Genomic DNA, 20,144 nt, shown 5'->3' on the forward strand with positions numbered 1-20,144 from the left:
TGTACTCCAGCTGATGAATGACAATTAGAAAATAAACAATAATGCTCATGAAAACACATAACATTGAAACATTGCCTGCATCTGTAAACGGGTTCCTGGATAAAATTACATTTCATAGAACCATTCATTTCTGAGATTTCATACTTACCAGCTGCTCTTGGGCAGGATGAGCTTGCACTGTCCATGATGCCCGGCATGGTGCTATTTGGTCACATTTTGTGAGCAATTCACATTGTGTTCCACACAGGTCAGTGTCTATGAAAGATAACATGGATGAGCGACAAACAGCCGGTGAGAAAATGAACATCTTTATCTTAGCCTACGACCAACCTTTTTTGGGATCCGAGTGAAGACATTGTGTCTGTGGAGGGATATCACCTGGTAGGGGTTGATGCACTGCAGACTTTCCAGAGGGTGGTGTTCCTGAAGCAATTACACTCAATAGTTAAGGAATTCACAGCGAGTTACAAGACATATTTGTCAGACTTTATACTTACCGAGCCCTGCTTGTCCCAACTCATTCAGGGTGATGTCCTGCAAATGATGAGAGTCACATCCTCTCTTTAGCTGTCCCTCCATAAGCCTTGCATTAGTATTGTTGTTTTTGTGGTGGATGAGGTTTCTCATCAAGAAAATGTGGGTTGAGGGCGCCATGTTATTGAGGTAGTAGTTGTTCTTCTGTATGCTTGAAAACAGCTGTTCTGCCACCTGGCTATTTAGTGACTCCTGAAGTTCAGGGACCAATCGGATCCTCCTTAAGACTTCTTGGGGCTCTCTGGTATTGGCTTCATGGAACTTGTCATACAGCACATAATGGTCTGAAGAACCAGTCAGTGGATGACCATCTTTCTCAGGACTTTGGAGCTTCTCTGTTAGCCATGGCAGTGAGATGCTGAGTTTATTTTGCTGTGCTGCTTTAATGTTTTCTTGAGTAGGTGCGGCCAGTCTCCCCTCATGAGGTTTAAATGTTAATGAGGCTGGAAGCCGGAGGTTTGCATGAGTAGCCAAACCCCTTGCAAAGTCATACACGCACACATTCGGTAGATGTTTCCAGGAGAAAAGTAGGTCAGCAAAATCCCTTGGTGACTCAGCCCTTAAGTTGAATTTTAAACTGTAGACCACTCCGTGGGGGCACAGGATTACTGACCATCCACCTTTAAATAATAAAAATGTTAAAAAAAAAAAAAAAAAAAGGTATTAGTACATATACAAATAATTCATCTCAATGTTAAAAATCTTCTATTGTTCGGGTAACTCTTACCAGATGCTCCCCAAATCTTTTGGAAGATCTTGTCGTAGGAGTGCCTCGTCTTCATTTCCTCCCTTAGTCGGACAACAAGATCCATCCGCGATCCCTTAGTGTCCAGATTGCATGCCTTGCACAGCTTCCGCACCGTTGAAACCTTTCAATAATACGTCAAATAGAAACTGAATTTACAAACAACTACACTCACACTCACACTTCCCACAGACAGAAATACACAGACAGACATACACTCACATACCTTTTGCTTTAACAGCTCATCGACAAGCCGGTCTTCTGACATCAGACTGACTTCAGCTTCAGCGGAAGATTTTGAGGATGACAGTTTTGCAAACTCTGTGTTCAGCACGAGGTCAGATTTACGCGTATCTTTCCCTATCCATGGGCTCCAATGTTCGAAACTCGGATTCACAGCAAAGACGTTTTTTGTACGACCTAGGAAAAAACATACCAAACACAATATTGATGAAGTCATGATATCACATCATCAAATTAAAGGAAAGTTCAACTACAGAGATGCTGAGTGACAGTACTTGGGAAAAATCCTCGCGCAATCATTTCCAACTCGATGGAATCCCAGAACTTTTGGATGTCCACGTCGCCAGTGAAGTTGTCACAGGGTTCTTTTATGTCACTCACTAAACATAAAAACAAGATGTTTGTAAGTTTTAAGTATACATATTCAACATCGGAGACACAGACACACAGACACACCAGGTAAGTTGAAGACGCCTTTTTTGTGTAAGTCCATCACTACTACTGGTGGGAAGAAGCCACAGCAAACACAGGCGTAAGAGTAGCCATGATTTGTTAATGCCTCAAAGTGGCAGTAGGCATGAAGGATCGTGTCTCTGGCGGGATATTTTACTTTCCTCAGGCTTTCAAGTGAGTTTATCACTTTTGACACAGACACGTTGTTCTGGAGGAAAGAAAGAAGGAAAGAAAGAAAGAAGCGTCAAAATATACATATGTGGTTTAAAGACAAATAATTAAACCAACCAAAGCCCTTTTTCACAAAGAAAAGTTCCATTGTACATGCATACCTGCAAGTTGTGTCTTAAGTACAGACATAACTCAAGCGTTAATATGGTATGGTCGTCAAAGTTATGAAGGCTGTCCTTCCAGTCCTGGTACCTATACACCATTGTGCATTGTGGACAACACTTGTAATATGTTGAAACATCTAGAGAAGAGAAAAGAAAACATGATTACCAGAAATGCTAATAGAAATGGGACAAACGTTATGGCACAAGTCTGCCTCAGACTTGGATCCTTAATAATCATCGTAATGCATAATCCAAGAAAAATCTCTGATAAACACACACACACACACACACACACACAAACACACACACACACACACACACACACACACAATCTTACTTTCAAGTATGCCATTCATGGCGATGATCTTTGCTTTTCTGGTGATTTCTGTTGAACTTTGAAGATGTACTGACCCGGGACAGTTTGTGCAAACAGTCTCTGTTGGGTGCAGTTCTGTTGGGAGATCAGTCAGGGCCTTTGGCTTCAGGAGGTAATCTGGCAAATCAGCTGGGATTTTTTTATTACTATGCAAGTACTTCACAAGACGCTCCAAGGTGTCATTTGGTGGCGGATAGCAGGTGTCCTGGTGCTCTTCCGATGTTTTACTGGCTGCCTCAGTTCTGAAAATGTCTCGATTGGTCTGGAACAAGTGCCACTTACTGATGTTTTTGTGCACACATGACCTCCTTGGTTTTGCACAGGGACAATGCCAAGTGTTGTCCTTGATGTTGTAAGACACCATCACCCTTCCAAAGCGATTGTAATGATGCACTGATGGTTCGTGGATGGAAAAACAGAAGTGCTTCTGGCTCTCTTGAAGACTTACTTGAACACACAGAGGCACATGAGTTGCTGCGGCATATCTTTGTCTTTTCAGGCAGATTGTCTTTGTAGCCTCACCAAAAAACTTCAATGCCACCATCTCTGTCAAAATGTCGTCTTTAAGGAATTCCTCTGATGCCATTTGAGTACAGTAGTCCAGTGAACGAATGTGGTCACAGTGCCGGAACGCCAATCCACTTCGAACGGCCATCAGGTGATATTGCCTGCATTCTTCCAGTTCACACATTACTTTGTGAACATGACCCCAGGTTTTCTTCTGCACATGTATGGGCACAGAAAATCCATGCCTGGTTTTCTGCACTGCAGAAATGCCATTGGTAGCATCGAGACACACACTTTTTAAGTGATTCTGCATGTTTACATCCTTTAATTTTCCACTGTGCTTCCTCAGGATATGTTTGCCCATGTTCTTCTTGTAAAATGTCTTCTTGCAATGAGCACATTTCTCTTTTTTCAGGGATGATCGTGAACTTCTATTCTCCTTAACAGCAGGTTGAACCAAGGAGGGAACTTCAGCTGCATCTTGGAAACCTTGAGAGGCTGAGACTGTGGCTGGCAGGAGTGTGGACAAAGGTGCAGATGTTGAGCTTTGTTGCTCTGCTGAAGGTGGACTGGAAGAGGAGTGGTCTGGCACCAAGATCAAGGTGGAGAGTGCAGCTGTATCTTTGAGGGTGGAAGGAGAGATCTGTTCTGGAGATGTGGCAATCATGGCACCCTGGCAAGATTCCAAGTGTTTTATCATGTCTGTCCTCCTCAAAACTGTTTTAAAGCAGACAGGGCAATGGTAGTGTCCACAATCTCTGCAGTTCAATCCACATCTGCAGATAACTTTGTCTAGAATAAAGTCATGCCAAAAAAACATCTTAGTTAAGGACCAATGACAGGTACACACTATGAGAAGTGTTTATACTCTCTCTGGATGCAAGTGCACACATACCACATTTGACTCACATCACTCATTTAAATTTTGACTTGCAGAGCAGAGAATTTGACACAACTTTTTCATAGTTAAGGTTAGGGGTTCATCATTCACCGATTACCAGCCAAACCAAAATCTGCACGAACATAGCTGCATTGGCTCATACTGATGAGTACAAACACATTGACAAGTACAGTATGCTTACCTTTAAATAAAATGCCACTTTTTTTATGTGCCTCTATGTGGCTCCGCAACTTAAACAACTTTGCAGGTTTGAACGTGAGGCACAGTGGACAGTGAAATAGTTTGCAGCATGTCCTGCAGCGTTCGATTGTGGGCGCTGTGTCCACTCCGATAATTGAAATATGCATCTGAAAGAGACATTATGTCGTTATAAGCAAATCAAAATTATACAAAAATATATGGTGACTCCGTTTTCTTGGTTTTCTAGCAGGAAAATTGCACGTGTAAGTGAGAACTACCATACGAACAAGACAATTTCGACTTAATATGACCCAGTCAGAATAATTTAAATGCAAATGCAATTTGCAAACGACTGTGAAAGCCTTCTGATATCAAGCTAATTACATTGACATATCGAAATAATACAGTGTTTTTGTGCTTTCAGAGGCTAATAAAGTTAGCCTGGTTAGCGCTAGCCACCGTTAGCCTAACTACGCAAACAACGCCACAAGCTACCAAAAAGTTGAATCTCTGTTCTTTTAAACAGAACGACTGTGAAAGCCTTCTGATATCAAGCTAATTACATAGACATATCGAAATAATACAGTGTTTTTGTGCTTTCAGGGGCTAATAAAGTTAACCTGGTTAGCGCTAGCCACCGTTAGCCTAACCACGCTAACAACACCACAAGCTACCGAAAAGTCGAATCTCTGTTCTTTTAAATATAACTTCACAGGGCAATATAAAGTGTGCAACAACACGTTCTACTGAATAAAGGCTATTGTTGTTTCTTCATATAACGAAAAGGTGTTTCTTGACTTTTACTGACCTTGTCGTCTGTACACTCCACGAGAAAAACGTCCTTCCGTTACTTGCGTATTTTTTTTTCGATTCAACTTCCGGTCCTGAGAGTGGAGGTGAGCTGTCTGCAAGGAAAGGTCCTGACAGTGGAGGTCCGGGTCCTGAGAGTGGAGGTCTGCAGCCAGATTGTCGTGGGTCAGGGCAGCTAGAGAGAGAGGGAGGGAGAGGGAGAGAGAGAGAGAGAGAGAGAGAGAGAGAGAGGAAAAGCAATGGTGGACGGATAAAGATGCGCTGTGTGGACTTATTTCACAGCTTCAGACAAAGACACTGCATCATGTGTGCATGAAGGTAATTCGCTGCTGCAGTAACTCCACCAATCTGCACAAACTTTCAAAAGCAGCGTAAACGGACCAGACCCTGACACAGACAGAGGTCTCTGCCTGAGGTTTTCAACAGACGCCTCCAGAACATCCAGGGAGCTGTTTTAGAGAAGCCAAGTTAAGATTTTGGTATTTCCAGAATAATTTGACGTTGCTTTTCAATTGGTGGTCAAAGATGTCATTTTAGCAGTGATTAAACTATTTTCATATATTTAGTCAATTGAAATATGTCCTGATTTTGTTAATGGAACTAAAAAAATATAATATATATCAAAGGGGGTGGTGAATGACAACCCGCTATAGTTTACAGTGTATTTACACTGATGACTGGAGTTGTTTAATGTGGTTCAGCATATGACTCTGAAGATGCTGTGTCTTGACCCAGCTTGTGTGTTTTTAAAGTTTTGTTTATCGTGTTATTGCTGTGCATGTTCCGTTTTTTTTTTTTATGTATTTATTTACTGTAGTATAACTGCTCACGATATCCAGGGGCAAAAAGCGACCTCAGGGTATAAGCTCAGTGACAAAAGAGCAAAGAGCCAGTAGTATTTTGCACCTTATTTGCACTCATGACTTTTTTTCATTAATACCTGTGGGTAATGGTACTTTTTGTTGTACTGCTTTTTTAAATTTTTAAATTATATTTTCAGTAATGCCATTTTTTGTGTGAAAAAGGCAAAAGGAATTATTTTTATTATTGAAATGTTAACATTGTTGTAGTAATCTTGTGTTTTTTGATAAAAACTGTTTTTTTATTTGGTTAAAATCTTGGTCCCATGTTTAATTTTCCAGGTGAAAAGTCAAAAGTCAAAGTCTCCCGTGCTAAGTGCGTAGGGCGGCGCCTATCTCCGAGTCGTAACCCCAGGCCATACAGCTACTGTGAGTAGTAGTGGAAGCTACAGTGGGGGGGTTCGGCCACTGGTAGCTCTGTGTGTTCGACTCCCTACCCCATTCCATATATGCCGAGCACCTGGCCAGAAGGCAGTAGGTACCATTTTTAAGGTCTTTGGTATGACCCGGCCGGGCGAACCCATGACCTCCCGGTTGTGAGGTGGATGCTCTACCACAAGGCCATCACTCCAGGTGAGGTGATTACAAATAGCGCTCCTCTTTCTCTCTCAGCTCACTCAGGCTCAATGTGCAGCTCTCCTCCTTCTGCTGATCAGACAGTCAGACTGGTTCATTAATGGCAAATTTGTAGTGGTGCATGGGCGTGCACTATCACATGCGCGTGCACGCGCGCACGCTGGGCGGCACCTCGCGCCACACCGGAGTTTTAATTGCAGACTCAACTCACCTGCGCGTCTCTCTCTCTGGCATTTGTCAGTTCAAGCAGTGCTGCAGGAGCACAGAAGCTGCCAAGAAACCCTCGGTTCAGCTAAAGACAAGTTAAACTTGCTTCTCCACCGTTCTTGTGTTCACGCGGTTGGTGATCTGAACGCTGTCTCTGGCGGGGTGAGTGATTACTATCGGCGCTTCACTCATAAAATACTCGCCTCGTTTCTAATCCGTGCGTGTTCGTAGGCGCCGCTGCGATTAATATTGAGTGCTCCCGTTCCTGTTCTCCCACGAGTATCAGCGCACCTGTTCTGTGAGTATGGGTTTCTGTGCTTCCATTCTAAATTCGGTAATATTTTGGGATCTAACACGGTTTGCTGTGTAGATCCCCACGTCGTGTGGCAATTCATCCGCCACTGCGGATCCGGCGAGATTTGCCCAAGAGGTTCTGGGTAAGTCCGATATTCCTCTCCATCTTAATTAATCAAATTAGGCTCAAACTAAATTCCAATTATAATATTTTAGGGTCGCAGAGGCGGGCCTTTTCCTTCCATGTGACTGGTTTCCGCTGCTGCCATTGGGTTTCCTCTTATGCTGCTGCTGCTGCTAGCCAATCCATGGATCATTCGTTCAATTGATATTCAATTAAGAATCAAAAAACAAAATATTGAAAAATGAGTTGTTTTTCCTTTTTTTGTTTTTAAAATGAAAACAAATTAATGAAAATTGGTTTGTTTTTCAATATCCCGTTTGTTAAGACGGATCAAATAAAGGAAAGTTGAAATACGGCCACAGAGCAGACTTTAATGTGATTTTTCAATTTCTTCGATCTCCGTCACCCGGAAGTTCTATCGTCTGTGTTTTGGTTTTTGCCCGGCGGGACAGTGGGCGGGTTACGTCAACCTGTCAGCACACACTACAGAATGATCAGGCTGAATTTTGCCCCGATCTTCTCCTCCCGGCCGAAGCCGACCAGGTCCGACTGTCGGGAGTATGATATGAGTTGGGGTCTGATCTTCGTGTAGTGTGCGGGGGGTTCAGAGAGATTTTTTCCAGTCGGAGCCTCTCGGGAGGCGTCGGAAGGGGAGATCGTAAATAATGAACATGTTTAATATTTCTGATCGCAAATCCTGTGGTGTGTGGAGCTCTGAGAGGCGCTGATCAGCTCCGAGCTGACCTGTCCACACCCTCGAAATAAAGCTCCCTGATTGGCTGGTGCTGCTGCTTAAAAAAATCCCCTCTCAGCTGTCAGAGATGGAGACATGTTTGTGAAATATATTCACTATATGACAGTGAAAGAGAAAAGTCAGAACTCCTAAACTCAGCAGTGCAGAAAGTGATGGTTAATCCTCAATAACTGTATCGCTCCTGGATAAACTGTATTTCCTCCATTCAGACCCAAACTCCGATCTGATTCATTCATCTGTTTCTCCAGAGTCCTGCAATAATTCCAAAGTAATAATTCATCTCCATTATTGACCATCACGGAAGAATGAAGAAAAAAAATACATGAAAAAAAAAACTCCCTGACTCCATGCCTTCAGAGCGACAGATGTATAATGAAACTTACCAAAGCTCAATGAGATTTTATTCTGGTGTAAACTATCCAATCTGGGGACAAAAAGAATGATTTAAGACATTTTGGTGATTCAAAAAAGTACCACAGACTGCTACTAATAACTTTAGTCTACTGCTGATTATTAAGCTGAATTATCAAATGTAGATCGTAAATTATGTGGCAATGATGAAATGGAAAATGGAATAAAGATATATTAATGAACCCGACAATGCCACCCTGGGAATTTCACCCAGGGAATTATTCAAAATACAAAGGTTCACTGCCCGGAAGAACGGCTTGAGACGTGGTTACACTGATAAGATACAAATTTTATTGACAAATTGGTTAAAAAAAAGACATTCACACCATAAAACTCGGGGGAGGGGAAAGGAAGAATTTACCCTGGCTGAGGCCTAGTAGGTGGGCCCGGGTTCGTGAGGTGGAGGGACTGTCCAAAGAAAAATAAATCAATCAAAATCACCCAACCAGTGGCGCAGACACACACAAAAAAATACTCCCACCACCAGGAACACGCGAAGAAAATGGAGGGACGCCACCACCGGATCACCAACACCGCCACCACCGGCCTCCAGCCACTGCAAGAAGGGGAAGGGAATAAAACAGCGGGGTTGCAATCAAAAAGAAATCAAAATTAACAAGAGATGCACATAACACAAAACACCGTCACATACGCAACCCACACATTCACACACTCATTGACTCATTCATACTAACAGTGGGGGCGGAGATGCCCAGTTAAGACGGTGCCCCGGCTTGCACAAGGCAAAGGGGGATTTGGCCTCCGTCGTAACTGCTGCGCCGTCGGATCTCCGCAGTGGCACAGGCAGACCGTGTTATGCAGGTTGGAGGTACCAAAAACAAAGACTTGTGACCAAGCAGCTCAACTCCAGCAGCTGGAGACAATCAGCTGGAGACAAAGCAGCAGCGACACTCCCAGCCGGTCACAGCGGCACCTGGATCAATGAAATACTATTAAAACAGCTAGACTAATTCATGCCGACAAGGTGCAACTATACACATGCATACCTGGGATTTCAGCAGATGCACACACGCACACTCGGAGGAGGGAGAGAGAGAGGACTCCAGCCACCGATGCTTTACCTGTGACCACACTAGCATCAGCCACCTGTAGTAGCATCGACTACACTGAAGAGAGGACACCTACCAAAGCTGAACAATGCAGCGAAGCCTCAAAACGGAGCACCCAACTGCACACAAACAGTTGCCTGCAAACAAGCACCCATGCTGTAAGCACAATGAGGGAAATCAAGCAGCCAGCAAGCTGAAGCAGCGTGCAGCCGTACCTCTCAGTCGGGCAGCCTCTGACCTGGATATGGCATGCCAAGACCAGCTGAAGTGCAAAAGGATGATTGCTGGGAGGAGGGCTGCTTTTATACTGGTCCACCTTACCAGGTGGTCAATCAGCAGCACCCTGCACAGAGCACACACACCTATACTGCTACAATTATATGAAAATGATCTCAAACTATGGTTCCCTCTTCAGTACCCTACTAGAACATTTACATTTTCTGACGTGTGTGTGTGTGTGTGTGTGTGTGTGTGTGTGTGTGTGTGTGTGTGTGTGTGTGTGTGTGTGTGTGTGGCTCTGCGCTGAAGGGGCGATACCGATGTGAATGAATGAACAGAGGGGATGAATGAATTTTCCCTTACTATTGAAAATGGAGATGAATGTAAACACAGGAATGAAGGGAAACGCACAAAGTCACGTTGGACTCGCGAGATTTGGAAGAGTGAGGAGCGATTTTCTGATGAAGAATCTGCTAGTGTGTGTTCTGCTCCAGAGGGACACCACACACTAAAGATCAGGAGAGGAAGAACAGGTGCGATCTGTCCTCTGTTGTCTTCTCGTGTGTGGTCTCTGAATCAGGGAAGATTGGAAAAAATCCTGTAGAGTGTACTGCTGAGTGGAGCAGTAGAATAAAGTTATTAGTAGCAGACTCTGACAAATGAAGATGTAACCTGGTGTTTCTCTACACAGCATGCACTGTCTCTTTAAGAGTCACGACAATAACATCTGCCTTACGGCCATAGAGTGCTGATCCTAGAGAGGGGGAGCTTGTGAATGTAGACTCCAATGCTGCGTGGTGATAGCAAATGGCTGAGCGGTTGTGAGCCTCCACGAGCCGTCTTGCTGTTCAAACTGATCATCATTTCTGTCTTCCTGTTAGTGGCGTGAGGGATCGGAGCCAAGCCGTTACCTCGTGGTCCCAGGACTGATCAAACATCCAGCTCATCACATTTGCCACTTGAGTATCATATTTTTTATTTCCTATAGAGCTCTATAGCATTTTCTTTGGGTACCCAAGTTTTATTTTCTTTGATGGACGTCATTTTCTTTTTGAGTGAGGACTATCCAAATCTGTGGATCTCTAAGACTTAAGAACATTGGTTATTCAAACACAAGGACTGAAAGAGACAATACGGGAGATCTTTATTTGTATTCCAATGACATTTTTTCACAACTGTTTCAAATGTGAAACTGTTTGGCTGTTCATATTGAAATCTAAGAGAAGTTGGTTTTGTTTCTTTGTATATGGATCTGTTTAATCTGTTTTTTCTGACTTCATTGAAATGAGGGGAGATCTTGAGTTTGTGAAGATACTTTCATTTTGTAGGACTTAGGTAGCATACTACTGGGGCGACAGTAGCTCAATTGGTAGAGCAGGTCGTCTTATCACCGGAAGGTTGGCGTTTCGATCCCCACTCCTGCAGGTGTAAAACTGGCGTTGTCCTTGGGCAAGACACTTCACCCACCTTGCCTAGTATGAAAGTTGTGAGAGTGAATGGTTGGTGGTGGTCGGAGGGGCCGATGGCGCAGATTGGCAGCCTCGCTTCCGTCAGTCTGCCCCAGGGCAGCTGTGGCTACAGTAGGAGCTTACCACCACCCAGTATGGAGAGAATGAATAATGCAATGTAAAGTGTCTTTGAGTTAGGGATGAGCGAGTACACTACTATCTGTATCTGTATCTGTTTACCCATCCAAATTATCTGTATCCGTATCTGTACTCGGAGGGGGCGTGTTCTAAACCGGAAGTGGGCGTGGTTTAACTGGAAACGGGCTGGGGCAGAAATTGGTGCACTATTTTAAGTCTGAAATTGATATGAATTGCTCAGAAGTTGCTATATTGATTCTTCATTTGAAAACTATTTACAGAACAGTCTCAATGATACAATGTAAAGATTTTTGGGGTTTTTTAATTTTAGTCAGAACATGAATATTTTAATTGTATGAATGCCTCCCCCCACGATCCCCACCGGAATCTCCCTGGCGTCCAGGGAAACCTCTCATACGCCCCTGCTGAGCTTCCTGGTCATGTCCGCGGCTGCAGTGCCACGGACATGACCGGGACGTGGACCTCGGTCCAGTTATCATCTCTCTCCCACAGATCACAGCCTCCCAGTGGAGCGCAAGCCCAAATTATTATGAAAAAGAAGAGAAACAAGCTCCATCCGCCCTGCAGCGTCTGCAGTGATGCAGTCGTATCGGTCCGTTGTGGTGAAGAGGGAGCTGAGCCGAAAGGCGAAGCTCTCGATTTATCGATCAATCTATCTTCCCACCCTCACCTATGGTCATGAACTTTGGGTCATGACCGAAAGGACAAGATCCCGCATATAAGCGGCCGAAATGAGCTTCCTCCGTAGGGTGGCTGGGCGCTCCCTTAGAGATAGGGTGAGGAGCTCAGTCACCAGGGAGGAGCTCAGAGTAGAGCCGCTTCTCCTCCACATCGAGAGGAACCAGCTGAGGTGGCTCGGGCATCTGTTCAGGATGCCTCCTGGACGCCTCCCTGGGGAGGTGTTCCGGGCATGTCTCACTGGGAGGAGACCCCGGGGAAGACCTCGGACACGCTGGAGAGACTATGTCTCTCGGCTGGCCTGGGAACGCCTTGGGATCCTCCCGGAAGAGCTGGAGGAAGTGTCTGGGGACAGGGAAGTCTGGGCATCCCTGCTTAGACTGCTGCCCCCGCGACCCGGCCCCGGATAAGCGGCTGAAGATGGATGGATGGATGGATGGATGGAAGAGAAACAAGGAAAAAAAAAAAAAAACGCGAGGGAAAACGAAACTTAAAAACCCCCGAAAAAAAAAACCCGAGCGTGCACGATCGCCCGACGTTTCGACCTTGTAGGTTTTTCCTCAGGCACAATGCACGTTACAAAGAAATAAAATACCGCATTTTTAATTTATCAGCTCCGACTGGCTTCTCTCACAAGGATCCTGTCGTCTCGGTGGAGCACAGAGCAGAATGAAGGACCAATGAGGATCTCCCATCAGCACGAGGACGAATAATGACAGACAATGCTCGGACTATACTCGGATTCAGAAAAAATGCATTATCCGTAACGAGTACTCGTTTAAAACGAGTATTCGGCTCATCCCCACTTTGAGTGTCCTGAAAAGTGCTATATAAAAAAAAAAACCAATGCAATGCATACTGCCAGGACCCAGAATAAATTTCCTTCTGAGTAAACTTTGATCTGAGCTCATCTTTGTTTCTGTTTGAGAGTGATATATTGATACTCGGTTACAAAAGCTACATTTTTAAATCACCAAATATCTTAAATCATTCGTTTTGTCCCCAGATTGGATAGTTTACACCAGAATAAAAACTCGTTGAGCTTTGATTAGGTAAGTTTCATTATTCGTCGCTCTGTCTCTCTGAAGGCAGGGAAAGTTTTTTTTCTCCCTATTCTTCCGTGATGGTTAATAGTGGAGATGAATTCACACATTGGGATTATTGTAGGACTCTGGAGATGCAGATGAATGAATCAGATCGGAGTTTGGGTCTGAATGGAGGAAATACAGTTTATCCAGGAGCGATACAGTTATTGAGGATTAACCATCACTTTCTGCACTGCTGAGTTTAGGAGTTCTGACTTTTCTCTTTCACTGTCATAGTGAATATATTTCACAAACATGTCTCCATCCATCTCTGACAGCTGAGAGGGGATTTTTTTTTTAAGCAGCAGCACCAGCCAATCAGGGAGCTTTATTTCGAGGGTGTGGACAGGTCAGCTCGGAGCTGATCAGCACCTCTCAGAGCTCCACACACCACAGGATTTGCGATCCGCCTGATCATTCTGTAGTGTGTGCTGGCCTTAAACTGACCCTCAGGATCCCGTGACGTATAGAATTATACGACGTAGTTCTATACGTCATTGGTCCCGCCGGACAAAAACCAAAACACAGACGATAGAACTTCCGGGTCACGGAGATCGAAGAAATTGAAAAATCACATTAAAGTCTGCTCTGTGGCCGTATTTCAACTTTCCTTTATTTGATCTGTCTTAACAAACGGGATATTGAAAAACAAACCAATTTTCATTTATTTGTTTTTATTTTAAAAACAGAAAAAGGAAAAACAACTCATTTTTTAATATTTTGTTTTTTGATTCTTAATTGAATATCAATTGAACGAATGATACACGGATTAAGATGGCCACGTTAAGATGAGGAACAGGAGCAGGAACTGTTAGGAGCTACTTCAGAGCATCAGACAGAGAAACTGCTACCTGTGATGTATGTAAAACAAAAATAAAAACTTAAAAAAAGTTTTTTTAAAAACCTAGTAAAAAAAAGTATCGGTAGTGGTATCGGCGATACTGGCCCAGTATTTACTTGGTATCAGATCGATACCAAAATTCGGAGTATCGCACACCTCTATGCAGCAGAGGAGGAGACACTGAAATCCAGCGTCACACTGCGGAAGTGAAAGATAAAGTCAGAGCTGCAGTTCAGACTCGTCTCTGAGTTTCTCTGTGAAGAAATCTAACCTGAGTTCATCTGGACTTTCTCACACACTGACTCCAACACTGGTGAGTACAGCTGATCACAATGATACTGACTCTCAGGGTGTGTGAGACAAAAACTAATATATCTAATCTGTGAATATGATAGAATGGTGATGTATAAAATACAGTAACAGAACTAAATGATTTTTATGATTATTAAGGAAATTACATTGAAATTTAGAAAAATGGTTCCATGTATTTTTTTTTTATAAAGTTTATTTCATCTGGTTTCTACAGGTCTGGAAACTTTGAACTTCACATCACAGTTAGATTTATTGAGGGAAAAGGTCACTCTGAGCATGATTGTCATGTTAGATATATAAAATACAGTTACTCATCTACCAGTACTTGAGCTTGGGAGTGTCAACAGGACAATGATTTGCAGATTTAGCCTGACATTAATCCAGAATGTGAAGAGATCAGTCACTGACACCTGTATAATTAAAATCATACCAAAACTTCACAAAAACACAAAACATGTTTTACTCACACCCAACAATTCACAAACAAACTCAGTGTGTTCTGTAAATATAAATTCACAAAATAATTTTGCAATTAAAAAACATGAAAAACGCACCCATCAAATAAATACATCATGCATGAGGAACAAATACATGTTTTATACACAAAGGAATGTATTTATTTAATTAAAAAAAAAAAAAGTCAGAATTCTGTGTGTTTTATTTAGCAATGCCTTTTGTATGGACGCCTTCAGACTGTCCAAAATGCTGCTGTGAGACTTTTAACAGGCTCTGAAAGAAGGTTCCACATTACTGCAGCCCTGGCTTCTCTTCATTGGTTAAATGTTAGAATATATTTTAAAATGTTCGTCCTCACTTTTAGAGCACAGCGTGGTCAGGCTCCTCAATACATGACCGACCTGCTGAAGCCTCAGTCTTCACCCTGTAATTAGAGGTCAGCAGGTCAGAAGCTCCTCTTTGCCTCATGCACTCATTTAGAACAGGAGGAGATCAGACTTTCCAGGCAGTGGCAACAAAACTCTGCTTTCTGAGAATGATTAATCTGAAGAATAGTCTCCAACAAAAGATGGAGTTATTTATTCTGCTCCTTGTGTTCTTTCTTATTTTTTTTATCATTCTCTGTTGTTTTTTTCTGTTATCTATTCTTCACAATGTTTTTAATGTGATTAGATTTTTTTTCTGCATTTTCACAAAGCTCAAGACGTTTTTTATTTAAACTTTCCCTTCCAAAACCAATTTCGTTTTATTCTTTTAATCTGGGAAGCACTTTGGAACTGTGTTTTAGAAAAAAATGCCACACAAGCTGTTTGTTATCATTATTAGTAGTATTAGTATTATGACCTTGTAAAGTGTCAAGATGAGAAATAAATTCTCACAAAAAATAAAAAGGTGCTGCTTTTCCTCATGTGTCCACTGGGGGCGCACTGTTAAAGTCCAACGAGAAATCAGAGCTCAACACAGAGAGCCAGAAGTGACCAGCAGGGGGCAGCAACACTCCCAGCCACAGATCAGAGATGCTGAAAAGCATCAGCGTGAAGATTCACCATGAGGGAGAGTCAGTGAAAACACGCTGAAGGCTGCAGAAACCCTGAGTTCTGACAAGTGACACATTAGACTGTAGAGAAACGTTGTTCCAGCTCACATCTCACGTTCAACTTTGTTTTCCTTTCAGACCATTTCAACTTGTTCATCATTGATTTTGCAAAATGTCAACATCTGAGGATTGGGCAATTATTTTCATTAAATTTAATAATTACAAAATGTGGCTTGCCTGTTTCTTATTTTTCTTTTTTTCATCCTTCTTTTCATTTTGTTTCTGTGGACATTTATCATCATCTTTATCCTGAGTGAGATTACTGTCTATTGTCTTGTTTCTGTTGTGTTCACTCTCTGTCTTTTCTCCTCAGTGTGTGAAGATGTCTGCTGCCAGCAATCTGCTCTCTGAAGATCAGTTTCTGTGCTCCATCTGTCTGGAAGTGTTCACTGATCCAGTCTCCACACCATGTGGACACAACTTCTGCAACGAGTGCATCACTCAGCACTGGAACACCAAGGTCATCTGTGACTGCCCCCTGTGTAAAGAGGTTTTCTCAAAAAAACCTCAGCTGAAAGTCAACTCTTTCATCTCTGAGATGGTTTCTCAGTTCAGACGTGAAGCTGAACTCAAAGCCAGCAGCAGCTCAGAGCAACAAGCTGCCAAACCAGGAGAAGTTCCCTGTGACGTCTGCACTGGAACCAAAATGAAGGCCCTCAAGTCCTGCCTGGTGTGCCTGGTCTCCTACTGTCAGACTCATCTGGAGCCTCATCTGACAGTGTCAGTCCTGAAGAAACATCAGCTGATGGAGCCTGTGGAGAACCTGGAAGGCAGGATGTGTCTGAAGCACCATAAACCTCTGGAGCTGTTCTGTCAGAGAGAGCAGACATGTGTCTGCATGATGTGCACTGTTTTAGAGCACAAGAACCACGAGTTTGTTCCTCTGAGTGAAGAATGTGAAGGAAAGAAGAAGGAGCTGAGGAAGACAGAGGCTGAGATGCAGCAGATGATCCAGGAGAGACGAGTGAAGATCAAGCAGATCAGAGAGTGTGTGAAGAGGAGTAAAGCTGCTGCAGACAGAGAGAAAGCAGAAGGTGTTGAGGTGTTCACTGCTCTGAAGGAGTGTGTTGAGAGAGGCCTGAAGCAGCTGATGGAGAGGATGGAGGAGGAAGAGGGAGCCAGAGAGAAACAGGCTGAAGGTCTCATTAGAGATCTGGAAGAGGAGATCTGTGAGCTGATGAAGAGGAGCTCAGAGGTGGAGCAGCTCTTCCTCTCTGAAGACCACCTCCACCTCCTCCAAGGCTTCTCCTCCCTGAAAGCTGCTCCACCCACCAAGGACTGGACACAGGTCAGCGTCCGTCCATCATCATATGAGGGGACTGTGGTGAGAGCTGTGGCTCAGCTGGAGGAGACTCTCAGCAAAGAGATGAAGAAGCTGTTTGAGGCTGATCTGAAGAGGAAGCAGCAGTTTGCAGTGGATGTGACTCTTGATCCTGATACAGCTCATCCTAGACTCATCCTGTCTGATGATGGAAAACAAGTGAGTCTTGGTGATGTGAAGAAGAAGCTTCCAGACAACCCAGAGAGGTTTGATGAGTGTGTTGGTGTTTTAGGAAAACAGAGTTTCTCTTCAGGTAAATTTTACTTTGAGGTTCAGGTTAAAGGAAAGACTGAATGGATTTTAGGAATGGGTCAAGATCCCACAAACATGAAGGGAGAGGGCACCTATGAAGGTGTCTGGATGATAGGTTTGGAAAATGGAAATGAGTATTCAGCTGGTACGGATGATACTGAGATTGATCTCTCTCTGAAGTCTGCTCCTGAGAAGGTGGGGGTGTTTGTGGATTATGAGGAGGGTCTGGTCTCTTTTTATGATGTAGCTGCTGCAGCTCTGATCTACTCCTTCACTGGCTGCTGCTTCACTGACAAACTCCTCCCAGGCTTCAGTCCCTGTGTTAATGACGGTGGTAAAAACTCTGCTCCTCTGATCATCTGTCCTGTCAATCAAACTGTCTGATCTGTTTTCATCATTAAACATCACCAACAATGAATAAAGTGGTGAGAAAGTGACAGATTAACTGATTCATGGTGAACGATTCTCTGATTTCATTGAGCAGCAGTTTGTACCTAAAGAAACGTTCATCTGACAGTTTGAACAACACAAGTAAAGCTGTGATGAGAAGACGAAACACTGAGCAGTCAGAGTCAGTATCAACCTGTTTCCTCTGAGTCTGATTCATGGCAGAGCTCCTTCATGGTTGAAGACTCCATCAGGAGAGTTTTCATGTGTTTTTATGTCTTCATGAGCAGGAATCTTAAAGTCTGTGAAAACTGTGTAAACTATGTGATCATATTGTCATTCTCCTTGTAAAAAGTGTTGAATGTTGGAATCATGGGCTTCAGCTGATGAATAAAAACTCCTTTGGATCATCTGGATTCCTCCTGAATTCGCTTCTTGATTTTGACTCATTGGAAGCCATTTTTTGGGAACATGGATGTAAAAAGTATTTTGGGCTGAATCACACTTAATGCAGGTGGAGATTTTCTAAAAGGGTCAAGATTTTTGTGAAAAATCCAATCTGCAGCGTTCAAATAAAGAATAATACTAACTGATGGAAACCATTCCAGTTTTCATTCACACGTCTGAAAAGAGAACACTCTGTGGAGAAAGAGTTATGTATGTTGTCAACAATTCTCTGATAAGTTTGAGAGAAATGTATTTGATATTATCTGTGATTGTTTATATATCCATGCAATGTTTGTTCCTCACATAAAGTTCAATAAAAAGACTTGGAAAAAACACACTCATAGACTTGACTTTCTCAATGATTCCTGTTCACAAATACAATTCATTTTATCTTGAGCTCAGACATCAAATCACTCTCACCTGTGGACTTATTTTACTTTTGCCCCACACAATCCTTTTTGTCCTGTCCAGTATTTGCAGCTGAGGAACTCCAGATGAACTCAGTAGAATGGAGCTCACTCACAGACTCACAGGTTTGTGTGGACTGCAGTTCATAACTGTAAAGTTCAGTTTCTCTTCTGGTTCTCATCTTCTTGCTGGGACTGAACCAGAAGAGGAGCTTCATCTCTTCAATACTCTCTGCTGATGGTTGATGTTATGCTGCCCTCTGCTTGAAACCTGCATAATTAAAATCGTACCAAAAACTCACAAACACACAAAACGGGTTTTACTCACACCCAACAATTCACAAACAAACTCAGTGTGTTTTGTAAATATAAATCCACAAAGTAATTTTGCAAATACAAAACGTGAAAAACGTACCCATCAAATAAATACATCATGCATCAGAAACAAAGACATGTTTGACACACAAAGAAATGTATTTATTTAATTTTAAAAAATGGCAGAAATCTGGGTTTTTTATTGGGTTTATTTATTTATTTATTATTGACAGCTCAATGCCTTTTGCATCGACACCTTCAGACTGTCCAAAAGTGCTCCAGTCCTGGCTTCTCTTCATCAGAATCAGAATCAGAATCGTCTTTATTCACCAAGTACATTCAAGACATACATGGAATTTGTCTCCGGCTGGTGGTATCGCTTCACAGGAACGAAAGTAAAAGCAGCAGCATAGTGGAATCAGTAAATAATAAAAACAAAACAATAGAACTCTCTATATACACTTAAATAGTGGAGAAAAGAAGAATATGTGCAAATTATGTACAAGTATGTACATACTTTAATTACTAAACATATAAGACTTAACTAAACTTTACTAAACATACCTTACTAGACAAACTTGACTTTACTAAACATACTTTACTAAAGGATAAACTAAAAGTTTTCTGTACAACTGTGCTTTGGTCAGCAGTGCAAGTCAGTGCAAACAGGTCAGTGGTTTAACAAAGGTATGGCAGTGGCTGGAGCCAGAGTGGGGTCAAGGGGGCGGTCGCCCCAGGGCCCATAAGGTCATAGGGCCCCGTTTCATGTGATGTGTTCACATTTACTCGTAAATAGATTATTAAAATAAAATGTGCAATGTGTGCGAGAAGGTATACGCATATGATTGTGGGCTCCAGTTTGCCAATTCTTACATTACGACTGTCCATGAACGCATCAGACCTGTAAGCCAGCGCTGATTGGCTGTGCGGCATGAACCAGTTTTTTCTTTTGCACTTGATCTGAACTCTTTGGAGGGAAGTTAAACAGTATGCTAAACACTATGCTAGCCGCTAGCGGTACTACCCAAAACCTAACATCGGAGCCATTGGTGAGTCAGTGAAACCTTCCAAAATATTATCTTGATCAGAATGCTGTGGTCTTAAACACCTGGCTATTTGGATGTGCCTTGTGTTGCTCTCAACTATAAGAGACCACCGAGTCTATTTTTTTCTTCTAACATACAGTACGTGAATTCCAAAAGATATAGATAGCTGTGTCTGTATCTATCTGAATAGATTGTATAATTTTAAACCAGCTGTGTTCATTTATATTTAAGTTGTATCAAAGATGGTACAGATTTAGCCCGTGAGTTTCTATTTGAGTTTTCAGCACCATGGACA

At 42.7% G+C, this 20,144-nt stretch overlaps 1 protein-coding gene across 2 annotated transcripts; it reads left to right on the plus strand.

Annotated features, from left to right (window-relative positions):
- Nucleotides 1-2,900: 2,900 nt before the first annotated feature.
- On the plus strand, nt 2,901-17,923 carry LOC115399901 (E3 ubiquitin-protein ligase TRIM21-like). Of its 2 annotated transcripts, none has more exons than XM_030107581.1 (2): nt 2,901-2,907; nt 15,997-17,923. In XM_030107581.1, exon 2 carries the CDS (start codon nt 15,997-15,999, stop codon nt 17,629-17,631), a length of 1,635 nt encoding a protein of 544 aa, XP_029963441.1. In that variant the 5' UTR covers nt 2,901-2,907; the 3' UTR covers nt 17,632-17,923. The 2 variants fall into 2 exon arrangements, with proteins under 2 accessions (XP_029963441.1, XP_029963440.1); XM_030107580.1 differs by lacking the exon at nt 2,901-2,907 and adding an exon at nt 14,037-14,123 and having other exon boundaries at nt 15,988-17,923.
- The last annotated feature ends 2,221 nt before the right edge of the window (nt 17,924-20,144 follow it).

This window comes from Salarias fasciatus, chromosome 13 (genome assembly GCF_902148845.1).
Source record: "Salarias fasciatus chromosome 13, fSalaFa1.1, whole genome shotgun sequence".
NCBI lineage: Eukaryota > Metazoa > Chordata > Actinopteri > Blenniiformes > Blenniidae > Salarias > Salarias fasciatus.

What these genes read in the sequence shown, in the direction of transcription:
- LOC115399901 (XM_030107581.1), top strand. Translation starts at nt 15,997, where the DNA reads ATGTCTGCTGCCAGCAATCTGCTCTCTGAAGATCAGTTTCTGTGCTCC.